We start from the raw sequence: 27,509 nt of genomic DNA on the forward strand, positions 1-27,509 counted from the left end.
GTAATAACATATATAACGCTATTTTATTAGGCCTATAATTTTAAAGGTGAAATTAAATTAAATCCATAAAAGGTCACAATGACACGCTTGAGTAGATTCAGTTACACATGGTTATGAAACGACAAGCTATAAATAAGAAATAAAAACTCCCAATTGACGTTTATGATTTCATTTAATAACTTAGATAGTACTAGATACTGTCTCTTGAAGAACTAAACTAACTTAGAGTGTTAATTGTAGTGGGCAATATGTCTGAAGAAGGACAATTTGACGATGTTACAGAACTGTAAGTAAACACCGTTATCCAGCCAGCTAGCCTACTATAGTAGTACTACTAGTCTACTACTAGCTAGGCCGGTTCACCCCCCCCCCCCCCCCACCTAGAGGCCTAGGCCTAGCTATTAAAGCTAGGAGGCCTAGGCTAGCTAGGTTAGGTAGGCCTAGTTAGATCATGGAAGTAAAAGATCATATAGAGATGGATAGTAGATAGTAGTACACAAACTTGTGATAGGCCTATATCGGTCACAGTGCATATCGGCCGCCAGTCATTTCGGCCGCCGGTTATGGAACGCCTAAAATCATGAAACGCCAAAAAGGACAAAATATGTATTGTTCATTTCGGCCGCCACAATTGTCAATATTGTTAATGTATGGCACGCCTCAATTATAAAAATTGGTGTATACATGTGCCTATCGCCTGAATAATAGACGTGCGTATTCAAACAGCAAGCAGCAATCAACAAAAACGATCATACTTTTTGATTTGTATAGAGTTGCGCTATTTTACTATCATTCGCCGGCTTCTTCCTGAGCCCTACAACCCTTCAGCCCTTCAGCCCCCCCTCCCCCACCCACAACAACCACTGTGAAAATAATAAAATAAGTCGTGTAGAAATACTTTAGTTAAAACTACTAAACTAATCCCCCCATAAGTCATAAATCGGCTGTGTGATTAAAAATAGTTGTTACTATTAGTAAAAATGATCATTATATGCGGATGGTTAAAAGGCGAGTTACTGAAATAAACCCCCGAATAAGCCATATTGGAGATGCGCCTTCTATGATCGTGCAGCTGTTTCCTCTAACAATGTGTTATTTTGCTGACGGGGTTTCCCCTTTTTAAAAAGCACGCACTTGTTAGTGTGTCAAATCATGGACAAAACACGTATGATCGTTGTCCATGGCCAGGTAAAGATGACGTCTATTACTAATAACCATACTTTTAAAACGTCTATAGGCCTCCTGCACGTGTTTTTGTGAAATGATGTATATAATTTACGTATACTGTACGTCAATACTATAGATTTTAATTTGAAAAATATCTTTTATTTCTTTATTTACAATAATCATTTAATGTAAATAATTAAGTAAGTAGTCTCACATAACATCCATACGACGTTCGTAAATCTAAATGTTTAAATATCAGTACCTCTTTGAGAATCGTGTCCACCTTTATTATCAATACATTATTCTCACATCTATCGTCATTGTACATGATAGACCTACTGTAGGGCTGGTAGATTGATTTATAACGGAATATTATCTATATATTTTATTATTATCCAAAACCATGCTCACGTCAGAGTGGCGGATATCGAATGCAAAAATCATCATCATGCATCAAATTCCTTTATTGCATAAACCTCATTGAGCTGGTATCCACTTGCAGGTATAGAACGAGTTTCGTAATTAACTGTGATTAAAAAATACGCAATAGGCGCGTCTACTTGTTTAACTATTAAATTATTATTTATTTTCAAAACCTTAAACAACGGCATGCTAAAAGAACACATTACAATTCATTAAAACCTGTAAGATAAAATGGAAACACAAATTATTTATAAATAATGAGATAAATATTTATATTTACTGTACTTAAAAAATAACGATCGAGGTTTAAAAAATGTCAAACAGTATTATTAGAAATTCAAATATTCAAAATTAACTAAAAACATAATGAACGTTTTCATTAAAAATGTATCTAATGCGCCATAGCGCGACCAAAATAAAACGCGACCGATATCAAACGTAACTAATAGGATAAAAAGCGTATCTAGCGGCGCTCCATACAAAATACCGGATGTTTATTTTATCGCGACCGATTTCAAACGCGATCGATTTCAAGCGCGACCGATTTCATCTGACACCATTTACACACGTCTATTCAGGCGATAGGCACATGTATACACCTTTTTTGACAATTAAGGCGTGCCATACGTTATTAACAATATTGACGATTTTGGCGGCTGAAATGAACAATACATATTTTGTCTTTTTTGGCGTTTCATAATTTTGGGTATTCCATAACCGGCGGCCGAAATGATCAGACACCGTACTATCTAGGCCTACTGTAGCTAGTACTGTACAGTAGTAAGGATTAGACTCTATTCTAGTGGCATATGACCGTTTCGGCCACAGACAGTTTCGGCCACAACCGATTTCTATGGCGCGCCAATCAGGCATTGTGTGATTGTATTGTTAACACAAACTCGGAATCGCTGTGGTTCTTTAGAAATTAGTTATGCAAAAAGTGTAAGATTGTACAGTAAGTATTAATAAAACAATATTCAATTTAAACGTGTTATAAAAGTATTTTTATTTACAAATCATATATACAGTACAAGTACATTATATAACATTATTTTATACATTATTAATTAATATACTATATTAATATTATACTTATACATTATTAATTATATACAGTATTAAAATACTAGCTTTTATTATTATTATCGTTAATTATACATTATTAATTACGGTATACTATATTAATTATACTTATACATTATTAATTATATATTGCTTTTTTATTAATTATGTTGTACCTCTTAATTATTATCGTTAATTATACATTATTAATTATATACTATATTAATTATACTTATACATAATATTAATTATGTATTAAAATACTAGGTTTTATTATTGTTATCGTTAATTATAATTTCCATTTTTATTTTATTACAGTCTTATTATTACTCTAATTTGCATTTTAACTATATCTAATCAGTCTGCTGGCTGCAATCATCAGGGATTGGACACCTCGCTCACCGGCTCCATACTCGTCCCACAATCGAACCAAACAAACATTGGCGGCAATGCTTCGTCGAGATGTTAAACGCTGTACATCCTGCTGAAAAACGAATTCTGCTGTCAGTCAGCGATATTGTCACTCCCTCCTCATACAAAAACTCGCACATCAAGTAAAACTGAAGTTTGCCTGTAAAAGAAGAAGAAATTCACAGTGATAAAAAATTAAATTAAAATTTAATTAAATGTTTTTCCTTCCATTTTGTAGGTGACCTAAAAAAACATATAAAGGAATATCAGGAACTCGCACATCAAGTACTGTAACAAGAAACTTAAAGATGTATTGTCCCTTTGACTAATTCCAAAAAAATAAAAAATAAAAGATTTCGAAAAAAGATGGGTCATTTTGAAGTATCATAATAGTTATTAACTATCACCAAAAATTTTTAGAAAAAAAAAAAAATTTAACTGAAATACAGACGTTTTTTTGTTAAAAAAATAACTTTGACTTCCAGTCAAAGTTTTCAATCAAAACATATCCCATAATGAAACGCGCTTGTTTGGATACTCTGTATGCATAATCATAAAATTTCCTCATGATCTGTGTGAAAATACCTTCTTAACCGTGATGAGTTGTAAACAATCCTGATTTAGCATATGCATAATGCATACTCATGGTTTGAAATCTTTGTTTACTTTCGCTCGTGACGATTTTCCAGATGAAATGTAATCAAACTAATTTACCTGTTAATTACGTAAATTTTTTATTTTTGGCTAAAATTTTCGACTTAAAGTGAATAACTTTAATATTACTTTGATATGGCCACTGTGTTTCAAGGGACAATACATCTTTAATGATAAAAAATGTAATTAAATAAAACGTTTTGTTCTTCTGTGTAGGTGAAAAAATATGTTAAATTAAGCTTCAATATTGAAGTAACACCTACCACGTTTCGCACGGTAATTAATTCGGCGATGCCACCCTTCGATGTCGTTGTTTGTACGGACAACTTGTCGATAAACGACCCAGTCACGAGGAGTAAACATGGTTCCGTAGATCCAGGTGGTTCGATTTGCATCAACTCGCGTAGTGCCGGGAACATCAACAACCACATCCTCGATGTCCATATACACTTGCTCAACACGTTCAACAGGAACAAAAGGCAGTGTCATCAGCCGGCGAACAATCATGTGGGTACCTGGATCCGTCCGATAGTCGCGTTTTAGTCCCAAATCTTGGACCTTTCGAAAAACGGCCTGCAATTATAAAAAAACAAAAAGCTGGAAAATTAGATTTCTGTTAAAAAAATAATACAGGCAATGAAAATCCTAGACGACCCGCAATTATAAAAAAGAAAGTGTTATTTTGCTGCAAATAGGTTTCTCTGTTGAAAAAAAATGTTCGTTAGAATTTAATTTTCCTATCACTTTACTTGTGTGAAATGAAAAAGGCAACCAGTCAGGCGCACTCTTGGAAACACTGTCCTAAGAGATTGCCACAGAGATGACTCATAGTCTGCAACTATCTTCAATACGCTCACCATTGGTACCAGTTCCAATACAGATCTAAGTACTGCGTTGTAATCAACTACCCTCTTCCTTCCCAGACACAACGACGAATAGCAGGGGGACCTGTTTCTGCGCAGCCCCAGACTTTACAAACGCGTTTACCGAATAGAGTTGGTAGAACGGATCCTTCACCACCTTAAAAGTGCCATCAATGTACCTGTAATGGCACAAAAAACAACAATTTGTAAAGAACATATATTTTTCCTTACGAGATCTTCAGAGACAAGAACACCTGTAATGAAAAAAAAATGTTAGCTTAATGAAAAGATTCATTTGTCGTTACCAAACTTTCGACCTTTGCAGCAGAAACAGCATATCATCAGTTGCCAAGAGGATGTGGCGGTAACCATCGATGTGGATGTCTGAGCGCAGGAAACCAGGTGGGATGTGTTCCTCGTCCAATTCAAATGCAAGATCTGTTGGGTGGTTTGGTCGAGTATGTTTCCTCTTTAAGTTCGCCTGCCGAGCAAGGGTTTTGGTAGCGACTGATGTAGAGCGACATTTCCCACTCCTATATCCTCACGCAATATCTGTAACGAAATTTACGTATTTAAAAAAAAAAACAATATTTGTAATACAACACAGGAGTTTAATTCAACGATTTCAGCAAGGAGCGCATAAGAAGGTATGTGATATTTGGTGAAGCAACGTAAAAAGGGAGGGAGGATGAGGATGTGTGTATATTTGTTTACGACTTGTATCTGCAGTTTAAAGTTAAGAAATTATTATAGACAATTTAGTTAATTACCTTCTCTACCATTGCAGCTGCTGAATCAAACGGTTTATCAACTGCCTGCCTTCAGGTCCCGTCTTATCAGCGCTACCTTTTCTCGCCCTAAAAACATGAACATGATTGTTAATGCAGTGGTTCTAAGAAAATACATTGGGGTGGTTTCAATCCAAATGCATCTATATATAAATTATGGTTAATTCTGACATAGGCGAGCACAATGCAAAAACTTCGGTACAAATCTCCGCCTTGGATACCTACCTTATCTATCTGAGATGTACCGCGAAACGTAGATTTGATAACATTAGTGACGGTATTGTTCCATATTTCTATCTTAGGAAGATATTATAAAGAGTTTTTTAACACAATTTATGATTTCAACATTAGATTTTCATCTCAATTTCAATTCTTCCAGGTCAAAGTAATTTCCAGGTTTAAGATAAGTTCACCTTGCAACAACCTGTTTTCAAATATTTTCTCTCTTTTATACACAAGGGTGCAGTTAAAATAATAGATTTGACCCTAAAGGTGACTGGAAACAGGCACTTTCCATCAATCAATACAGTGTCCCTTTGGAAGACGAAAAAAAAAACCAGAATATTTGGCCATTAATCATAGCCATTTCAGTTTTTTGGAAAACGAAAAAAAAATCAGATATAGGCCATTAATCATAGCCATTTCAGTTTTTTGTTTATTTTAAAACATACCGCAGCGCGTGTGTGAAGGTACAGTAGTTAAATAATAGGAATTATACTGCAAATTAATAAAGATCAAATTAAATATACGCCATAAAGAATCAGAATATATTGTGGGGAATAGTATTATAAAATTACATAGGGAGATTTGATGATAAGACATTTTTCGAGTGAAATCCCGATAGCTGAGTTTTATTGAGTAAGCTTGCAGGAATAACTGTAGGCTATCTTCCTGTGTCCCGTTAGGACCGAGATGTCTGCCCATGTTGCAAGCCGTACCATAATGTCTTCTTTCTTGGGCCCACTCTGTCACGGCAGTTAGTTTCAAAAGATGATTAAATTAAATAATGTATTAATAATTATTAGGATGGTATTCATTTGAATAAACGCCTCTCTAATAAAACATCACTTTGAATAATAACCCCCCCCCCCAACCCAACTATCTAATAAACGTCCATCCACATACTTATAACAACACAATTATACGGTACTATTTGTAGTAGAATTCACCGCACTGTTATCTATTTACCAAGCATTTGTTATTCTTTTAGCACTTTTCATATCTATTAGAGGTTTTCATTTGATTATAAATGTTACCATATTATTAAAACTACAAAATTTAACATATATCCCTCGAATAAGCACCTCCCTCAAATGACTTCCGCCTCCCCAAAGCAGGCCCATATGCAGCATTTCTAATGGGGGGGTGCGAGCGAAGCAAGCAAAAATGGCTGGGGGCCAGGGGGCCGCCAAGGGCCCCCGGTCAGGGGCCGAAGGCCCTGGAAAAATTTGCGTTATTTGACGTTCTAAAGACTGATTTAAGACTCTCTGTTGTGGCTTGGGCTAGTTGAACGATGGACACCAGAACTTAACGCTTTCATGATGAGGCCAACTCAGACAGCGTCGTACGACGCTGTCTGAGTTGGCCTTCTCTTGTTTAGGCGCCGTATTCGATAGTGTCTGTATTTCCAGACACGTCTTTACCGCCGGTTAAAGTTGTCTGTATTTCCAGCAAACACTTTACCGCATACCGCGTACATGAAGCGCTAAGCTATTGCTTGTCGTCACATGATCGACTGCGCATGTTTTACATCGAGTTTGTAGTCAGTTCAGATTCCGTAATTTAATTACCGGTATTTTTTCATTTTATATTAGCATATTTTTGTTTGTATACCATTGATAATGTAAATTTTGTATATATATAATGATATTGTCTTTAGTTAAACAAGACAAGAAAAAATACCAACCGAGGAAATAGTGGACCTTTTGGGACTTGGGGGGGGGGGGTGCGTCTGCACCCAACGCACCCCCCCTGGATACGGGCCTGCAAAGGGCCCTACCAAACAATAAAAACTGTACTTTAAAATGTTATTAATCATCTAAAACACTGTGAAACAAAGTAGTTTAGTTTTACGAATGTCAAGCATTTTTAATAATGGTAACCGACAGAAAACGTATAAGGAGAACATTATCATTCCGAAAACCACGAGCTCACCCTCTAGTATTATTAATCCAGGTATTCTGTATTGAATTGGTTTTTTTTAACGGGCCTTGAGCACTCTTTGTGTGGTATAGTTACAATTATTAGTTACAATTTGCGATAATTGATTGAAATGATGAGTCTTTGAAATTGAACATTATATAAATAAATGAACATCAGGTACATACAAATAATAATTGAGTAATGTATTTTTTGTAGATTTGCATAACGAAAATGATTAGGATGTCAACTTTTGTTTAATCGTTACCTGGAATCATGTCGCAGACATGGTCCTGTGACCCACGAACATATCCCCCATTACGTTCCGTTACTGTCGCTTTGCATGTCACGTTTTTATTACGCACTACACATCTCAAAGTCACTGTTGCACGGGTTCGGTCGACCTTTTTGGTGTACTGATAACCGATGCTATCAGCCAACGTGTCCTATAAAAACAGTAATTGAGAAAATGAATTGTTAAATAACAAAACACGATAAATAAATGCACTTAACCGAATCTGTAAATATATATTAATTAAGTAATTTGTGGCGATAATGTAATTGAATTAGGTCATCTCTGTACAAATTTAACAGATCCAAAACATAAAAACAGTAATTGAGTATAATTTGTTGTTAAATAAAACACGATAAATAAATGCACTTAACCGAATCTGTAAATATATATTAATTAAGTAATTTAATAATAATGTAATTGAATTAGGTCATCTCTGTAAAAATTTAACAGATCCAAAACATAAAAACAGTAATTGAGTATAATTTGTTGTTAAATAAAACACGAAACGCAAAAAAATAATTAATTCAAATACCTTGCCCCGGTTAGAGGTTCCTGGAAGAACTCTGTAGGTCACTTCATCCTCTGGAGCTACCACAGGATTAGCAACCGGATATGGGTCTGGTAGATCATCTTCGACAAATTCGTCGGGTTCAGCGAAATTTCCCAAATTCTCCGCAAAAACATCGTGAGCTTGTTTGTTATTGCCGGCCAACATACAATCACCACAAGACCAATCCATGTATCCATTCTCAATACCTCGCCGGTATTCCTCCTGGGATATTCCCGTACCACACGTCCTGTGCTGCCAGCGTTCGCATTCTTCGCAAAATATTGCCTCTTGGCGTTGAATTTCAAGTTGATGACATTCTAAGCATTCGTTCATGTTGTTCGGTAGATCAAAAAATTAAAAGTGGTGTTTTACTAATATTTTTGGTTCATTTTATAGTTGTCATCGCGGTTAAAATGTACACGCAAAGGCACGCGTACGCTACTTTCTATTAACAAGAGCTGCATTGTTTTATCTCCGAAAAGGCGTCGGTACGCATCGTCTTTGAGGAATCTGTGTATTGGTTTTTTTTAGCGTCTTGATTTGATTTGCACAATGCCCTCTTAAACAAAGACGAAAAACAAACAATTAATTTAATTTGTTTTATTAAACATTTTCGAACCACATTATTATCACTTTAATAATTCTTCGTTTCTTGGGCCTACAAATTTACATTTGAAATCCCGCACATTAAATACGTATATGCCTACATTCCCATTCGTTTCTTATATCTATCTTAAACCTTACTCTCATTGGCAATTTAATTAATTTAATTATAACTTTAGTAATTCCTCATTTCTTTTTTGTTATACCGTAATAGTAGTAGTAAATAACGATTATTTTATTTACTATTTATATAATTAACTATTAAATTTTATTTACAATACCAATCGAATGAATCTTGTTAATAAATTATATATTATAGGCCTTATAGGTACTAATTCGTTTATAAGAAATAATAAGGGTCCAAGGACCGACCCCTGTGGTACACCACATGGAACGTTCTTTGCCGATGATTTACAGTTACCAATCTGTACATATTGTTTACGATTACTAAGATAACTAATAAACCATTTTAACGAAACACCTCTAATGCCATAACGTAACAGTTTTGAAAGTAAAATATCATGATTCACAACATCAAAAGCTTTGACTCCCTTACACCTTCTGTTCTTAAAAAAGTTACTCCTTTTATTTTAATTCCTTTTATAGACAGGTTCCATTTCTCAAAAAACGGCCTAGAAAACGAATCAAGAAGCATTTTTGGGTAGAAGCTGGGATCCACTTGATTTAGGATATTTTGACCTCGCTGATTACGAATATGGCGGATCCCAAGCGAAATTCGGCCATCTTAGCCCTTAATTTGCATAATTAAAAATGGCGGCCATTTTTTATAATTACCTTATATCTCGAGAACCACTAGTCACAGATAATTAATTTTGGTCTCAAAATGTTTTAAATATATGTTTTTATATTCACTTTAATGACACATTTTCTCAAAAAATGGATGCAAGTCTTATTTCTGACATTTTGACCTTTGACCTTGATTTATCGTATCTCAGTAACCAATAATCGGAGAGACACGAAATAGGGCTCAAATTGTTCAGAAACTATACATTCATATTTATTATAATGAAATGTTTTTACAAAAAATGGCCGATTCTACAACTATTGACCTTTGAACTATTAGTCAAATATAATAATATAACTTTGAAAATTGTGGTCTTATGAATTTTTTTTTCTTTTTAAATTGTTTAAAACATGTGTGTTTCTATCCAGTTTAATGGCACATTTTGTACAAGAATGGCCGATAGTATGGTTATTGACCTTTAAACTATAGCATAGGCCTACTGTATACTAAATATAATATAATTGCATAACTATGAAATTATTTATACACAATAATTAGTAAAATTATAAAATTCACTGCCATCAAATATTATGTGTTATGATTTATATAGATTTAAAAAAAAATTTGAACCCGCAAGTTACATTTGTTGAAATTTGAAATTTGAAATTACCTGCCATCAATATGATGGAGTATGATTATAGATTTTTTTAAATGTGAACATGTCAGCTACATTTGGAAATTACCTGCCATCAATATGATGGATTATGATTATAGATTTAAAAAAGAATTTGAACACGTAAGCTACATTTGAAAATTACCTGCCATCAATATGATGGATTATGATTATAGATTTAAAATAGAATTTGAACACATCAGCTACATTTGGAAATTTGGAAATTACCTGCCATCAATATGATGGATTATGATTGTATAGAGGCCTACCTGCCATCAATATGATGGATTATGATTATAGATTTAAAAAAGAATTTGAACACGTACTAAGCTACATTTGAAAATTACCTGCCATCAATATGATGGATTATGATTGTATAGATTTAAAAGAAAATGTGAACACGTAAGCTACATTTGGAATGAACATGTTAAGGGCATCAGTTTAAGATAATTCATGCAAAGGTTTCCGTCATCTTTAGCGTTGTTACAGCGGCATAAAGCTGTACATGGTAGTTTTGACTTCTTGCACCTACATCTATTGTCTTGCATCCACAATAAATCATCTCTAACGAAGCAGTAGGAATAGCTTCATTTTTCAGAAGCACTGGTTGAAGTTTACCATTAGATAGCTCCCACCCAAAATCTGTTGGTGATGGCAAATGCTGGATTGGCGATACAGCTTTTTTCCACCATACGAGTGCTTGGGAGTGTGCTCTTTTTATATGTTGGTGCACTGCATCGCTTGTTGGAGGTAATGCCTCTGGTTTTGTTTGTTTTTTTAAAGCCTAACTTCATTGGTACTTTTAACTTGACAAACACCGTAAACGTAGCAAATGAATCTTTCCGATTTCATAATAACTTGGTCACTGATAGGTTTTCTCCCAGGTCTTTAATTAGTTCATAATTTTTTTGAATACTTCCCATGCCGATGCCTTTGAGTGACCACTTAGATATGAACAGGGAAGAGTTAAATTACTGTATGTATGTATTAATGTAATTTAACTCTTCCCTGGATATGAGATAGTATCGCATCCACTAATAGTGTGGAATGGAATCAGTGCTTTTGCATAACCCTCGGGCAAGGCTTCAAAAATGTGTTTTATAGATACTTTCTTTTTTTTGGATGTCCCTGTCATCATCCATTTGGATACCATTCTTTGGTAGTGAGACACTAGAATCAATAGTACGTCTGTATCCCTAGAAGCAACTACAACTGTGTCGTATCGGACATTGGCAGCATGACAAGTCTCGTGTCCGATTCTTCATGATCTGCGACCAGAGACAACGTATTCGTGTAGACTTTTGATGATTTAACAACTAATTCTTTCATAAATCCACCAGCTGTGACAATTTCTTTGTCTATAGGAGCTTGACGAATCAACTCCTCTGATAGAAATCGTGCCAGATCTGCTTTATTATCTTGTAATGCCAAAAAGTTTGACCAGCAATTTGGCAGCGGTATTTCACCACTTTCTATAATTCGACGAATTGGTCTCTGTGTTTTGGTTCATCTTTGTCTAGTGGTACCCTTTATCGACAGTTTTAAGTTAGGCATGCCATGTTAAAAAAAAAAAACCCCGAGGCATTACCTCCAACAAGCGATGCAGTGCACCAACATATAAAAAGAGCACACTTCCAAGCACTCGTCTGGAAAAAAGCTGTATCGCCAATCCAGCATTTTGCCATCACCAACAGATTTTGGGTGGGAGCTATCTAATGGTAAACTTCAACCAGTGCTTATGAAAAATTAAGCTATTCCTACTGCTTCGTTAGAGATGATTTATTGTGGATGCAAGACACGATGCATAACCAATAGATGTAGGTGCAAGAAGTCAAAACTACCATGTACAGCTTTATGCCGCTGTAACAACGCTAAAGATGACGGAAACCTTTGCATGAATGATCTTAAACTGATGCCCTTAACATGTTCATTCCAAATGTAGCTTATGTGTTCACATTTTCTTTTAAATCTATACAATCATAATCCATCATATTGATGGCAGGTAATTTTCAAATGTAGCTTAGTACGTGTTCAAATTCTTTTTTAAATCTATAATCATAATCCATCATATTGATGGCAGGTAGGCCTACTATACAATCATAATCCATCATATTGATGGCAGGTAATTTCCAAATTTCCAAATGTAGCTGATGTGTTCAAATTCTTTTTTAAATCTATAATCATAATCCATCATATTGATGGCAGGTAATTTTCAAATGTAGCTTACGTGTTCAAATTCTTTTTTAAGTCTATAATCATAATCCATCATATTGATGGCAGGTAATTTCCAAATGTAGCTGACATGTTCAAATTCTTTTTTAAATCTATTATCATAATCCATCATATTGATGGCAGGTAATTTCCAAATGTAGCTGACATGTTCACATTTAACAAAATCTATAATCATACTCCATCATATTGATGGCAGGTAATTTCAAATTTCAAATTTCAACAAATGTAACTTGCGTGTTCAAATTTTTTTTAAATCTATATAAATCATAACACATAATATTTGATGGCAGGGAATTTTATAATTTTACTAATTATTTAATTGTGTATAAATAATTTCATAGTTATGCAATTATATTATATTTAGTATACAGTAGGCCTATGCTATAGTTTAAAGGTCAATAACCATACTATCGGCCATTCTTGTACAAAATGTGCCATTAGACTGGATAGAAACACACATGTTTTAAACAATTTAAAAAGAAAAAAAAATTCAAAAGACCACAATTTTCAAAGTTATATTATCATATTTGACTAATAGTTCAAAGGTCAATAGTTGTAGAATCGGCCATTTTTTGTAAAACATTTCATTATAATAAATATGAATGTATAGTTTCTGAACAATTTGAGCCCTACTTCGTGTCTCTCCGATTATTGGTTACTGAGATACGATAAATCAAGGTCAAAGGTCAAAATGTCAGAAATAAGACTTGCATCTATTTTTTGAGAAAATGTGTCATTAAAGTGAATATAAAAACATATATTTAAAACATTTTGAGACCAAAATTAATTATCTGTGACTAGTGGTTCTCGAGATATAGGGTAATTATAAAAAATGGCCGCCATTTTTAATTATGCAAATTAAGGGCTTAGATGGCCGAATTTCGCTTGGGATCCGCCATATTCGTAATCAGCGAGGTCGAAATATCCTAAATCAAGTGGATCCCAGCTTCTACCCAAAAATGCTTCTTACACCATATTTCAGAGGAAATAGAACTTGTCTATTACTTATGTTATCAATTTATCTTTTACTACAGGAATCGTACCTGATCATATAAAATTAGCTAAAGTGGTCCCAGTTTTTAAAAAGGGAAATGCAAACTTACTTAACAATTATAGACCGATTTCCGTTCTCTCCATTCTCTCAAAAAATAATAGAAAAATTAATGCATACTCGTCTTTATACATATTTAACTAAACATAACATCCTAAATAATCATCAATATGGTTTTCGTAAAAAACACTCTACCTGTCACGCTATGCTTGAACTTATCTATATATAAATTTACGTAAGGGCAAAATTCGGTAAATCGCGCCTTACTTCTAGAATTTTTACTCGATGGTATATAAAGTTGGTTCGTACTTTCGGTACTGATTTTAACCACCTGATGTAACCCTGTTTACTAATTAAATTGAGTTAGATAATTAGTTATTGACGATTAAAACGAATTTAGGTTCAAAGATTTGCCCCAAATAGGGGTGTTTTCCGATCGTGGTATACACTGTCTAATGGATGTCCAACTTGAAAAATACCCGCACACAATAATACGAGGACGCTTCGCATTTTCCTATCTCCTCCTACGATAATTGTTTTTAATAGCTGAAAACCGGTTGAACTGCTCGAGTACAGCATCATAATGTTGAAGACAGGCCGATTTTCTTTAAAAAATACTATTTTGATAGATTTAATTTACGTTTTTACAAATGTATTGATTTGCGATGAATGGAACATTCCAATCTCTCAGTCTGCCAGTTTGGTTTAACACAAGTAGGTAAATTTATGAGCCCTTGGAGAATAAACTTGCAATACTTTGACAATACAGTACTGCAAATACCTATTAACCATTTTTGAATACAAACATTTCTTACTGTGAATACTGTTAGATGTAAAAAAATATATACAAATAAACTTTATTACTGTGATTATGGGTAGGCTCTACTGTTAGATATATACACACGTAATATACAAATAAACTTTATTACTGACAGTTGCTTCTCAACGTTTGCATTAATTAATAATTACAAAAAATATAAACGTCGTAGTGGTGTATCGTTACATGTACTTTACTATTTCAATCGACTATGACAGTGACAGTTTTAACAAAGTATTAAATCGCAAATGTTTTACTATATTTAGTCACCGTTAGTGGTATATTATTTATAGGCCTATGAAAAATGAAAACAAAATTTCGTTACTGACGTGGATAAAGAATATATTTAAAAATTGTTCTTCTTTGTACCTATCCTCTTTCCCATCCCTCAACCCTAATTGGGTTTCTTTAAATGAATAAACAATTTGGACTCATTTTGTGGTAAGTTTCTCTTTCGGAAGTAATTCCCAGGGTGCTAATTTTGTTTGACTACATAAATCATTGTGTCTACTTATTCGTTTCTGTAAACGACAATGTATTATAGTGCTGCGGTACGTGCATTTGAAATCGCCAGATTTTTTACCCTGAAATTACTGTGTATTCGAGAACCATCTGTGGGCACGACCTAGATGGTACGCGAGCGAAGCAAGCGTACCATCTAGTACATTCAATTAATAATGCATTTGAAAATAAAGAATTTTTGTTAAGCACTTTTCTTGATCTATCCAAAGCTTTTGATGTTGTTAATCATGATATTTTACTTTCAAAACTGTTACGTTATGGCATTAGAGGTGTTTCGTTAAAATGGTTTATTAGTTGTCTTAGTAATCGTAAACAATATGTACAGATTGGTAACTGTAAATCATCGGCAAAGAACGTTCCATGTGGTGTACCACAGGGGTCGGTCCTTGGACCCTTATTATTTCTTATTTACGTAAATGACATAACCTTTGTTAGTGATACACTGAATATTGTTTCCTTTGCCGATGATACAACTTTATTTTATTCAAACAAAAATATTGATTTATTAGTAAATACCTTTAATTTAGAATTAAATAAGATTGAAAATTGGTTCTCTTCTAATAAATTATTGATTAATACTTCAAAAACAAATTTTATTATATTTCACTCCCATCGAAACAGGCATAAATTAAGTAACAAAAACATTCAAGTTGTTCTAAATGGTAAAAATCTGGACCGAAAAAGTGAAACTTTATTTCTTGTAATTTTAATTAATGAAAACTTAAATTGGACCGGTCATCAGAAAAATATTTCAATCAAAATGTCTAAATGCATTGGTGTTATAAACCAGATAAAATATTTTTTTCCTCAACACATTTTACTTTCTTTGTATAATTCGCTTATATTACCACATTTACTTTATTGCAATATTATATGGGCAGCTGATTATCCTTCAAATATATGACCTTCATAAACTTCAAGTTACTTCTTTTATGTTTGAATATGTTACTGGTTTACTACCAAAGTCTGTTTCAATGTTATTTTCAAATCGTTTATTAGATCATACCTATAACATAAGAAATCCACATAAATTGTATGTTCCATTTGTTAAACTTAGAAAAAGCCAGTTTTTTATTACTTATTTAGGACCAACGTATTGGAATAGTCTAGATTCAACTGCCATAAATCATTTATATACTGTAAATTCATTTAGAAAGCATATAAAAACCCTTTATTTATCTTGTTACCAAACCTACTAAATATGTTGCGCACTGTATAATTTATTTAATTGTATGCGTTGTATTTGTATATTTATATCGTTCCGTTCTTATTTTTGTTTGAATTATTATTATTATTTTAGGGGTCAATGTTAGACAAGTTCTACTTCTAATTTTGATCCCTAAGATGGTCTTATATTAATTGTTTATTATTGTTTATTGTAATATTGTTTGTTATATATTGTGACCATCTTAAATAAATGTATTATTGAACTGAATTGAACTGAACTGTTTACAATCAATAACGTTTATATCATTAAAGTTTCATTATCACTTGCGTAATTCTTTCTAATTCCTTTCTTTAGACATACAAAATTATTTGTACACATTAAATAAGTATAGGCCTAAGTACTAATTTAAATTCGTTTCTTATATTTATATATTTATTTTTCATTAAGGAATGTTACATATTAATGCATGGATTACAAGTTACTATATATAGGCCTATAACGTTTATTATATCATTAACGTTTCTTATCACTTAGACAAATTACACTTTGCTGTATACATACATATAAATTGAGATCCAGCCACTGATACCCACAGCATTGTCATTTTTTCAGTAATTTGCCTTTGGATTTATATTATTTATCTTAAACTTTACTGGCAGGGAGGTATAACAATAATATGGAAGGAGCTAATTTTGTATGCGTTTGTTATCGAAATGTGTAGTATGGAATACACAAAATAAAATTTTATTAAGGCTGTTTCAGTGTGCGGTTACATTAAAAATTGTACTCATTTTCGGGGTACTGTAGGCGCGCCTATGTTACAGCCACCACGCGTCGATACGTTCGTATTCGTAGACTACACTACTGACTGCACTCTGGCCACCGCCGCCGTGGCGACATCGGCCGTGGCGACATCGAACTGTCATCGTTTTGCTAACGAATCTGCTTAACAGTGCTTACCAATACCAGTAAAATACTGCTTTTTTCCATTATTAAATTAACTATTTTGAACTAAAAACATTTAAATAGCTAAAATCTAGTCTTATTCTTAGGCCATGGCCAGGTTTATAATACACACAGACCTAGCTAGGCCTAGCCCTGATTAAGTTTTCTTCCAAGCCTAACGTCGTGGGCCTAAGGAGGCTTAAAAGATAGCCTGATAATATTTGCGTAGCCTATAATTTTCGTTGTTAAACAAATATAGGGGGCACAATTGATGGAAAATAACTATGTTTAAGTCTTGTAAATGAAAATCTGTCAATCAAAACATAACACACCCAACAATTCGAAGGGAGATAAACAACTTATCAGCTCTTATCGGGTGTGAAGTGTGCCTGTATCGGAGCTTCCTGGCAACATATATTTGGTGATTTCCCTAATCTACAAAAAGACTTCGACGCGGTAGCGCGTTTGTGTCGAAACTGTCGAACTTTTTTCCAGCGGGTAGTATCATTTACCCCGACACATTATATTTATCATAAACTTTAGTATCATTTACGTAACTCCTAGTTTATTCTTGTATAATTATAATAAAATATAAATAGCCCTCAAATATGTAATTGGTATTTTCATTTCAAATTCACTGTATAGTGATTATTAATTGCAACATTTGTAGTTTGTCCGTGTTGAGTTGTTCCGTGTTGTTTTCCTGTGTAAAAACAAAAAGCAAAGAGGTAAATACACAATGAAATCGATATTACTGTATTATGCTGCTGTCGCGTCATTGTTTCCCCACCAACGGCACTATGGGCGTTCAATAGCTATTGTCGTATTATTGTCTGTGGCCGAAATTGTCTGTGGCCAAAGTGGATCTAATCCATTCTAGTCTAGAGGCATTGAGGTATAAAATATGTTATTTTAGTGTGATACCGTTAATTGAAGAAAAATCAACTCGTAAAGAATTGTTTATGAATGTTAATTTATCTGTTTATATTATTTTATTTTTAGTGTGATACCATTGAAGGAAAATCAACTTAATGATCAGGGTAAATAAATAAGTAAATAAATTTTAAATTTGGATACAAATAATAAATGTTTATGAGTCAAATATAAAAACATTCATTATTCTCATATTATAAATAATACTGTATAACTATAAATTTAAATTTTTGTCATTTGATTGAAGAGTTGGAAAATTGATGATATGCATACAAATTTGCTCTTGCATAACATAGTCAGGTTCCATTTCTCAAAAAACGGCCTAGAAAACGAATCAAGAAGCATTTTTGGGTAGAAGCTGGGATCCACTTGATTTAGGATATTTCGACCTCGCTGATTACGAATATGGCGGATCCCAAGCGAAATTCGGCCATCTAAGCCCTTAATTTGCATAATTAAAAATGGCGGCCATTTTTTATAATTACCCTATATCTCGAGAACCACTAGTCACAGATAATTAATTTTGGTGTCAAAATGTTTTAAATATATGTTTTTATATTCACTTTAATGACACATTTTCTCAAAAAATTGATGCAAGTCTTATTTCTGACATTTTGACCTTTGACCTTGATTTATCGTATCTCAGTAACCAATAATCGGAGAGACACGAAATAGGGCTCAAATTGTTCAGAAACTATACATTCATATTTATTATAATGAAATGTTTTTACAAAAAATGGCCGATTCTACAACTATTGACCTTTGAACTATTAGTCAAATATAATAATATAATAATAATATAACTTTGAAAATTGTGGTCTTATGAATTTTTGTTTCTTTTTAAATTGTTTAAAACATGTGTGTTTCTATCCAGTCTAATTGCATATTTTGTAAAAGAATGGCCGATAGTATGGTTATTGACCTTTTAACTACAGCATAGGCCTACTGTATACTAAATATAATATAATTGCATAACTATGAAATTATTTATACACAATAATAATTAGTAAAATTATAAAATTCACTGCCATCAAATATGATGTGTTATGATTTATATAGATTTAAAAAAAAATTTGAATACGCAAGTTACATTTGTTGAAATTTGAAATTACCTGCCATCAATATGATGGAGTATGATTATAGATTTTCTAAAATGTGAACATGTCAGCTACATTTGGAAATTACCTGCCATCAATATAATGGATTATGATTATAGATTTAAAAAAGAATTTGAACACGTAAGCTACATTTGAAAATTACCTGCCATCAATATGATGGATTATGATTATAGATTTAAAAAAGAATTTGAACACGTCTCAGCTACATTTGGAAATTACCCGCCATCAATATGATGGATTATGATTGTATAGTACCTGCCATCAATATGATGGATTATGATTATAGATTTAAAAAAGAATTTGAACACGTAAGCTACATTTGAAAATTACCTGCCATCAATATGATGGATTATGATTGTATAGATTTAAAAGAAAATGTGAACACGTAAGCTACATTTGGAATGAACATGTTAAGGGCATCAGTTAAGATCATTCATGCAAAGGTTTCCGTCATCTTTAGCGTTGTTACAGCGGCATAAAGCTGTACATGGTAGTTTTGACTTCTTGCACCTATCTATTGGTTATGCATCGTGTCTTGCATCCACAATAAATCATCTCTAACGAAGCAGTAGGAATAGCTTCATTTTTCAGAAGCACTGGTTGAAGTTTACCATTAGATAGCTCCCAACCAATATGTTGGTGATGGCAAATGCTGGATTGGCGATATAGCTTTTTTCCATACGAGTGCTTGGAAGTGTGCTCTTTTTATATGTTGGTGCACTGCATCGCTTGTTGGAGGTAATGCCTCTGGGTTTTTTTAAAAGCCTAACTTCATTGGTACTTTTAACTTGACCAACACCGTAAACGTAGCAAATGAATCTTTCCGATTTCATAATAACTTGGTCACTGACAGGTTTTCTCCCAGGTCTTTAATTAGTTCATACTTTTTTTTTAATACTTCCCATGCCGATGCCTTTGAGTGACCACTTAGATATGAGCAGTGAAGAGTTAAATTACTATATGTATGTATGTATTAATGTAATTTAACTCTTCCCTGGATATGAGTAGTATGGCATCCACTAATAGTGTGGAATGGAATCAGTGCTTTTGTAGAACCCTCGGGCAAGGCTTGAAAAATATCTTTTATAGATACTTTCTTTTTTTGGATGTCCCTGTCATCATCCATTTGGATACCATGCTTTGGTAGTGAGACACTAGAATCACTAGTACGTCTGTATCCCTAGAAGCAACTACAACTGTGTCGTATCGGACATTGGCAGCATGACAAGTCTCGTGTCCGATTCTTCATGGTCTGCTACCAGAGACAACGTATTCGTGTAGACTTTTGATGATTTAACAACTGATTCTTTCATAAATCCACCAGCTGTGACAATTTCTTTGTCTATAGGAGCTTGACGAATCAACTCCTCTGATAGAAATCGTGTCAGATCTGCATTATTATCTTGTAATGCCAAAAAGTTTGACCAGCAATTTGGCAGCGGTATTTCACCACTTTCTATAATTCGACGAATTGGTCTCTGTGTTTTGGTTCATCTTTGTCTGGTGGTGTCCTTTATCGACAGTTTTAAGTTAGGCATGCCATGTTAAAAAAAAAAAAACCAGAGCCATTACCTCCAACAAGCGATGCAGTGCACCAGCATATAAAAAGAGCACACTTCCAAGCACTCGTATTGAAAAAAGCTGTATCGCCAATCCAGCATTTGCCATCACCAACAGATTTTGGGGGGGAGCTATCTAATGGTAAACTTCAACCAGTGCTTCTGAAAAATGAAGCTATTCCTACTACTTCGTTTTAGATGATTTATTGTGGATGCAAGACACGATGCATAACCATATAGATGTAGGTGCAAAAATTCAAAACTACCATGTACAGCTTTATGCTACTGTAACAACGCTAAAGATGACGGAAACCTTTGCATGAATGATCAAAACTGAAGCCCTTAACATGTTCATTCCAAATGTAGCTTACGTGTTCACTTTTCTTTCAAACCTATAGGCCTACAATCATAATCCATCATATTGATGGCAGGTAATTTACAAATTTCCAAATGTAGCTGACGTGTTCAAATTATTTTTTAATTCTATAATCATAATCCATCATATTGATGGCAGGTTCTATACAATCATAATCCATCATATTGATGGCAGGTAATTTCCAAATTTCCAAATGTAGCTGACGTGTTCAAATTCTTTTTAAAATCTATAATCATAATCCATCATATTGATGGCAGGTAATTTTCAAATGTAGCTTATGTGTTCAAATTCTTTTTTAAATCTTTAATCATAATCCATCATATTGATGGCAGGTAATTTCCAAATGTAGCTGACATGTTCACATTTTTAAAAATCTATAATCATACTCCATCATATTGATGGCAGGTAATTTCAAATTTCAAATTTCAACAAATGTAACTTGCGTGTTCAATTTTTTTTTTTTAATCTATATAAATCATAACACATCATATTTGATACTCCTTCACCTGTAGTTAAGATACTGATGTCATGGTATAGGAATCAGGAATTTGTTGTCAGGTGGGGAAGTTCCGTTTCCGATTCTTTCAATGTTCGTAATGGGGTTCGCCAGGGAGGCGTTATGTTCCCTCTACTTTACAATGTGTACACTGATCCGTTAACTGTTGAACTGACTAAGTCAAAAGAAGGTTGTGAAATTAACAGTCTTAAACTGAATTGCCTAAGCTTTGCCGGTGACTTGGTCCTTTTGGCTCCGTCAGTGACTGGCTTACAAAGCCTAATTGGACTCTGTGAAGGTTTTGCTAGTGACCATGATATTACTTTTAATGAAACCAAATCCAAATGCTTGCTATTTTGCCCGAAAGTCTGCAACCTCAAAGGTGTTCCACATATTACCTTAAATGGGGCACCTCTAATCGTTGATAATTCAATAACCTATGTTACCATGATATTCCGAAATAAAAAGATAAATGAATGAATTGTGTATAAATAATTTCATAGTTATGCAATTATATTATATTCAGTACGGTATACAGTAGGCCTATGCTGTAGTTTAAAGGTCAATAACCATACTATCGGCCATTCTTGTACAAAATGTGCCATTAGACTGAATAGAAACACACATGTTTTAAACAATTTAAAAAGAAAAAAAAATTCATAAGACCACAATTTTCAAAGTTATATTATTATTATATTATTATATTTGACTAATAGTTCAAAGGTCAATAGTTGTAGAATCGGCCATTTTTTGTAAAAACATTTCATTATAATAAATAAGAATGTATAGTTTCTGAACAATTTGAGCCCTATTTCGTGTCTCTCCGATTATTGGTTACTGAGATACGATAAATCAAGGTCAAAGGTCAAAATGTCAGAAATAAGACTTGCATCCATTTTTTGAGAAAATGTGTCATTGAAGTGAATATAAAAACATATATTTAAAACATTTTGACACCAAAATTAATTATCTGTGACTAGTGGTTCTCGAGATATAGGGTAATTATAAAAAATGGCCGCCATTTTTAATTATGCAAATTAAGGGCTTAGATGGCCGAATTTCGCTTGGGATCCGCCATATTCGTAATCAGCGAGGTCGAAATATCCTAAATCAAGTGGATCCCAGCTTCTACCCAAAAATGCTTCTTACATCATATTTCAGAGGAAATAGAACTTGTCTAAACAATGCACTATTGATGGTGCATAGAAAATTTATTGAATAACATGTGACCCAATATCCTTCAACCAAATGACAAGGAACTGAGAATATGTTTATATAACAGTACTAAAAGGTTTGTTATTCTTCATTCAGAAGCATATGTTTATTTTTGTACCGTTCAGTTGTAAAAAAACACTTTATTTGCTAATTAATTCAGTGAATGACTTAAATGTAAGTGATGCGGAGGAAGAGCCCTTTGACAGTGAAGATGATGACGATATGTGGCAGTGGCAGGGACAGACTGCTGGTAAGTCATAAATTGTTTTCAGTTTTTGTCTCACTATGTTCAAACCTGGAAGTATGCTTACCGTAAATTAGTGTTGAAAGTTGTTAAAATTAATTAACCAAAACTTTTGTTACAAAGTGAAATGTCACAGATCGGAATGCATGAGTAATTTCATTTCTTTTGAATTCAAAATCATCGTGTCATAAGCGTTGTATACTGATAGTCCATGGGCCAGACATTTTTTCGGTATCAAATTGGTGGCAAATGCTACCATACATTTTTGGAAAGCTTAATATGTCTACTTTTCAGAAATCCATGATAGCAATGCCAATTGTACAGCTTAATAGTCATTTTTGAGGATTATATAACACCGCCTACGGAAAATATGCACCACAAAATTTTGGGGTAGGGGGTAACACTTTTGCTAATAACTCAGGATTTAATGAACAGATTTGCATTTTCTTGGTATCAATATGTATTGTATAGACAGCTTAAGTGTAATATATTTTTCTAAGAAAATCCAACAATTATTGACGCCATTAGAGGTCAGAAGGTCATTGAACTTTAATAAAAAATGATTTTTTGTCTAATATTAACGTATAACTTTCAGTTTTTAACAAAAAAAATACAATAGATGTTATGCAAACTGAAGTTTTCATGAACATATAGACCCAATAAACAAGAAAATTGAAGTTAAAGATTAACAAAATATGAATATGCTGTGTATTATGAAGAAATTTGTTGTTTTTAGTAATTTGTAATCGTTTACAATTATGGGGTAGGGGGTAACATTTTTGCGAATAACTTACAATTTAGTTAACAGATTTGCATTTTCTTGCTATCAATATGTAGTGTATAGATTGCCTAATTGTAATATACTTTTTAAAAATGAATCCCGCATTTGTTGACATCTTTAGAGGTCAAAAGGTCACTGACCTTTAATAAAAAATGCAATTTCTTCTAAATTAGCTTATAAATTTCAATTTTAAACACAAAAAACAGGAAATCTTATGCAAACTAATGTTTTCTTAAACCTATAGACACAATAAATAAGAAAATTGAATTTAACATTTTTTCTAAATTGAATATGCTGTGCATTATAAAGAAACTTGTTCGTCATTAGTAATTTGTGACAATTATGGGGTAGGGGGTAACGTTTTTGCAAATAACTTAAGATTTAGTGAACAGATTTACATTTTCATGTTATCATTATGTAGTGTATGGATTTCATTATTGTAATATATTTTTTTTAAATGAATCCAGCATCTATTGACGTCTTTAGGTCAAAAGGTCAATGACCTTCAATAAAAAATGCAATTTTTTCTAAATTAACTTATACATTTCAATTTTAAACACAAACTTACAAAAGATCTTATGTTGATGTTTTCCTAAACATATAGACACAATGAATAAGAAAATTGAAATTAAACAAACAAATATTCTATGAATTTATGAAGAAATTTTGTCCGTTACTAATAATTTGTTATTAACAATTATAGGGTAAGGGGCAACATTTTTTCTAATAACTTTGTATTTAGTGATCAAATTTGCATTTTTTTGTATTAATAATGTACTGTGTAGGTTGCCTAATTGTTATATTCATGTTGAAAAAATAAAACGTAACATATTGACATCATTGTAGGTCAAAGGATCATTGAACATTAACAAAAAATACAATTTCGTCCAAATTTAACATTAATAAAGTTTCAATTTTAAACACAAAAATACAACAAATCTATTACAAACTGGTGTTTTTTTTTAAACCTATAAAGACAATGTACAAATACAAATTAAAGTTAAAGATTAAACACAAATAAACATGTATAGGCCCTAACAATATGAAGAATTTTGACCGTATTAGTAATTTGTAATCCTTAAAAATTATGGGGTAAGGGATAACATTTTCGCTAATAACTTTGAATTTATTGAACATATTTTGCATTTCTTGGTAACAATAAGTAGGGTACTGTATAAACTGTTTAATCAAAAATTGTTATATTCAAAAATTATGCAACATTTTGATCTCAAATAATAGTGGTTGTGTAGTTTTATTTAAAGCCTGTAGACAAAATTTTAGTATTTAGTGTTGTTGTGGGGTACACAATGCACACATTATGCATGACTTGTTGGAGGGTATAAATTATTGAAAAAAAAATTAATGATTTTGTTTTAATATGAGGATAGGAGTTTTATAAAAACATATATTTCATCGTGAAATTACAGGGTGGATAAACTATTTTATAATTTATCGTGATTATAAACTAAGTCTCACTTAAGGCTTAAGGAGTGGAGTTGAAAGAGTCGTGAGTTACAAGCCTGGCACTAGGTCAGGATTGAACCACGGAACTTGGGATTGGAAGGCAAGCATGTTAACCACCAAGCTACAGCTCCACTACTTTAGATAGGGTATTTGGTTATTTTTTAAATACATCCTACGGCTCGCTACTGTTTTTAGGCTATACTGTATAAATTGTTATTATTTTACAGATTGTACTTTAAATCAATTAATCGACTTATATAGTAATTTTAAAAATGACACTAGGGCCTACCAATTAAATTTGTACAGTATTTAAAAGATATTCTTTTTCTATAAATGTTCATCTGACATTTTCCTGTATCTTGGTTTACAAAAATGAACTCCGTAACAATATGTAAATGTTTCAGATCTGCATATCAGCTGCAGTTTAGCAATTCACACTTTCTCGAAAATTAATTCTATTATATTACATCGTCAAATTCCAGTAAAGCCTACATCATTTAAAACAACTGGGTATATATAGAAATCTTTAAAAGACATGATTTTGTTATCGCAAACTGAAGTATGATCTTGTGCAATGTTCCTTGACATTTTGGAATGTGATACTTTGCAAGTTTCCCGATTTTGATCAACGCTACCGTTAATATCTTTTAAAATGTTATGAAAAAGCTGACGAAAATACTAGAACCAAGTACACTGGTACAGCACGTTATAGTCTTCAGTCTGTATTCTCTAGAGATGTGAAGGGCATCCAACAATGGATAGAAACACTATTTGGCTCAGTGGCGTCTGTGAGCAATGAGGAAAATGTAAAGTATGAAGATGTACCAGATAAGATTTTTCCTTCCTGTCTAAATTGTATTGACTGGACCTTCTCACCTAACTTTAGGTGGTTGTGTCAGAGTTATCCTCCAATATAATTGTTAATTTCCATGTCAATGTCTCTCTCGACACAATATTTTGGGTCCTTTCCAGGAGTCCAGAAAATACAAAGAAACTGAAGACCGTAACATGCTGCACCAGTGTTCTTGGTTAAAACATTGGTTAATAGATATTAATGGTAACCTTGATCAAAATGGGGAAAACTTACAACCACCTTCGACCATGCCAAGATACATGGAACATACTTTAAACTGCGATATGAAAACATAGAGATACTCAGTTCTTTCAAACGTATGTGGAAGATGTGGAACTGCAGCTAATATGGAAATCTAAAAAATTGACATATTAATGAGTTTGAATAAACTAACTGTTTTCTTTAAATCAAGATGAAGTAAAATGTAATTGTCCTGTAATATTACAATACCATAACAGTTTTGTTTAGAAAAAACTATCTCATTTGCATTTGCAAACCAGATGAACAATTATAACCTTAGAATATCTTATCAGTTACAAATAAAAGATATAATTGGTAATCTAAACAATTTCTATGATTACTATAGACAATTGAATGTTTAGAATGTAAATTATAAAAAACAATTTACAACACAGAAGCTGGATATGTTTATTTAATATCCTCATATTTAAATTTCATTTATTTTAATTAATAATAAATCAAATAATGTATAGCTTCCAAAAAGTCATGCATTTTGTTATTTCGTACCCCATAACAATACTAAACGGTGAATTTTTTCCTATAGGTTTAATAAGTTAAAAATCACATAAATCTATTGGTAATAACATTTTGATAATTTTTTAATATATAGCAATTAAACAGTTTATATACTACTTATTGGTTCCTAGAAATGCAAAATATGTAGACTAAATTCAAAGTTATTACCAAAAATGTTACCCCTTACCCCATAATTTTTAATAATTACAAATTACTATTACGGTCACAATTCCTAATATTATTACACATGTTTATTTGTTTTTAATCTTTAACTTCAATTTCTTGTCCATTGTTTTTATAGGTTTTAAAAAAAATTTAGATTTGGTGTATTTTTGCGTTAAATATTGAAACTTTATTAATGTTAAATTTGGACGAAATTGCATTTCTTTAAATGTTCAATGACCATTTGACCTACAATGATGTCAATATATGTTACGTTTTATTTTTTCACAATGAATATAACAATTAGGCAACCTACGCAGTACATATTAATACCAAAAATATGCAAATGTGATCACTAAATACAAAGTTATTAGGAAAAAATGTAACCCCTTACCCTATAATTGTTAATAATAATACTATTAACAGACAGAATGTCCTCATAAA

The 27,509-nt window shown here is 32.7% G+C and overlaps 1 protein-coding gene across 1 annotated transcript in view; it reads left to right on the top strand.

Moving 5' to 3' along the window:
- The first annotated feature begins 101 nt into the window (after positions 1-101).
- LOC140062277 (serine/threonine-protein kinase RIO1-like) overlaps positions 102-27,509 on the top strand; it is a 40,457-nt gene continuing 13,049 nt past the window's right edge. The window contains exons 1-3 of the mRNA XM_072108421.1: positions 102-286; positions 18,111-18,148; positions 22,966-23,055. Of these exons, the coding sequence (XP_071964522.1) occupies positions 249-286; positions 18,111-18,148; positions 22,966-23,055 (166 nt within the window). The 5' untranslated portion in view covers positions 102-248. The remainder of the gene's footprint in view (positions 287-18,110; positions 18,149-22,965; positions 23,056-27,509) is intronic.

Source organism: Antedon mediterranea, chromosome 11, assembly GCF_964355755.1.
Source record: "Antedon mediterranea chromosome 11, ecAntMedi1.1, whole genome shotgun sequence".
Lineage (NCBI taxonomy): Eukaryota > Metazoa > Echinodermata > Crinoidea > Comatulida > Antedonidae > Antedon > Antedon mediterranea.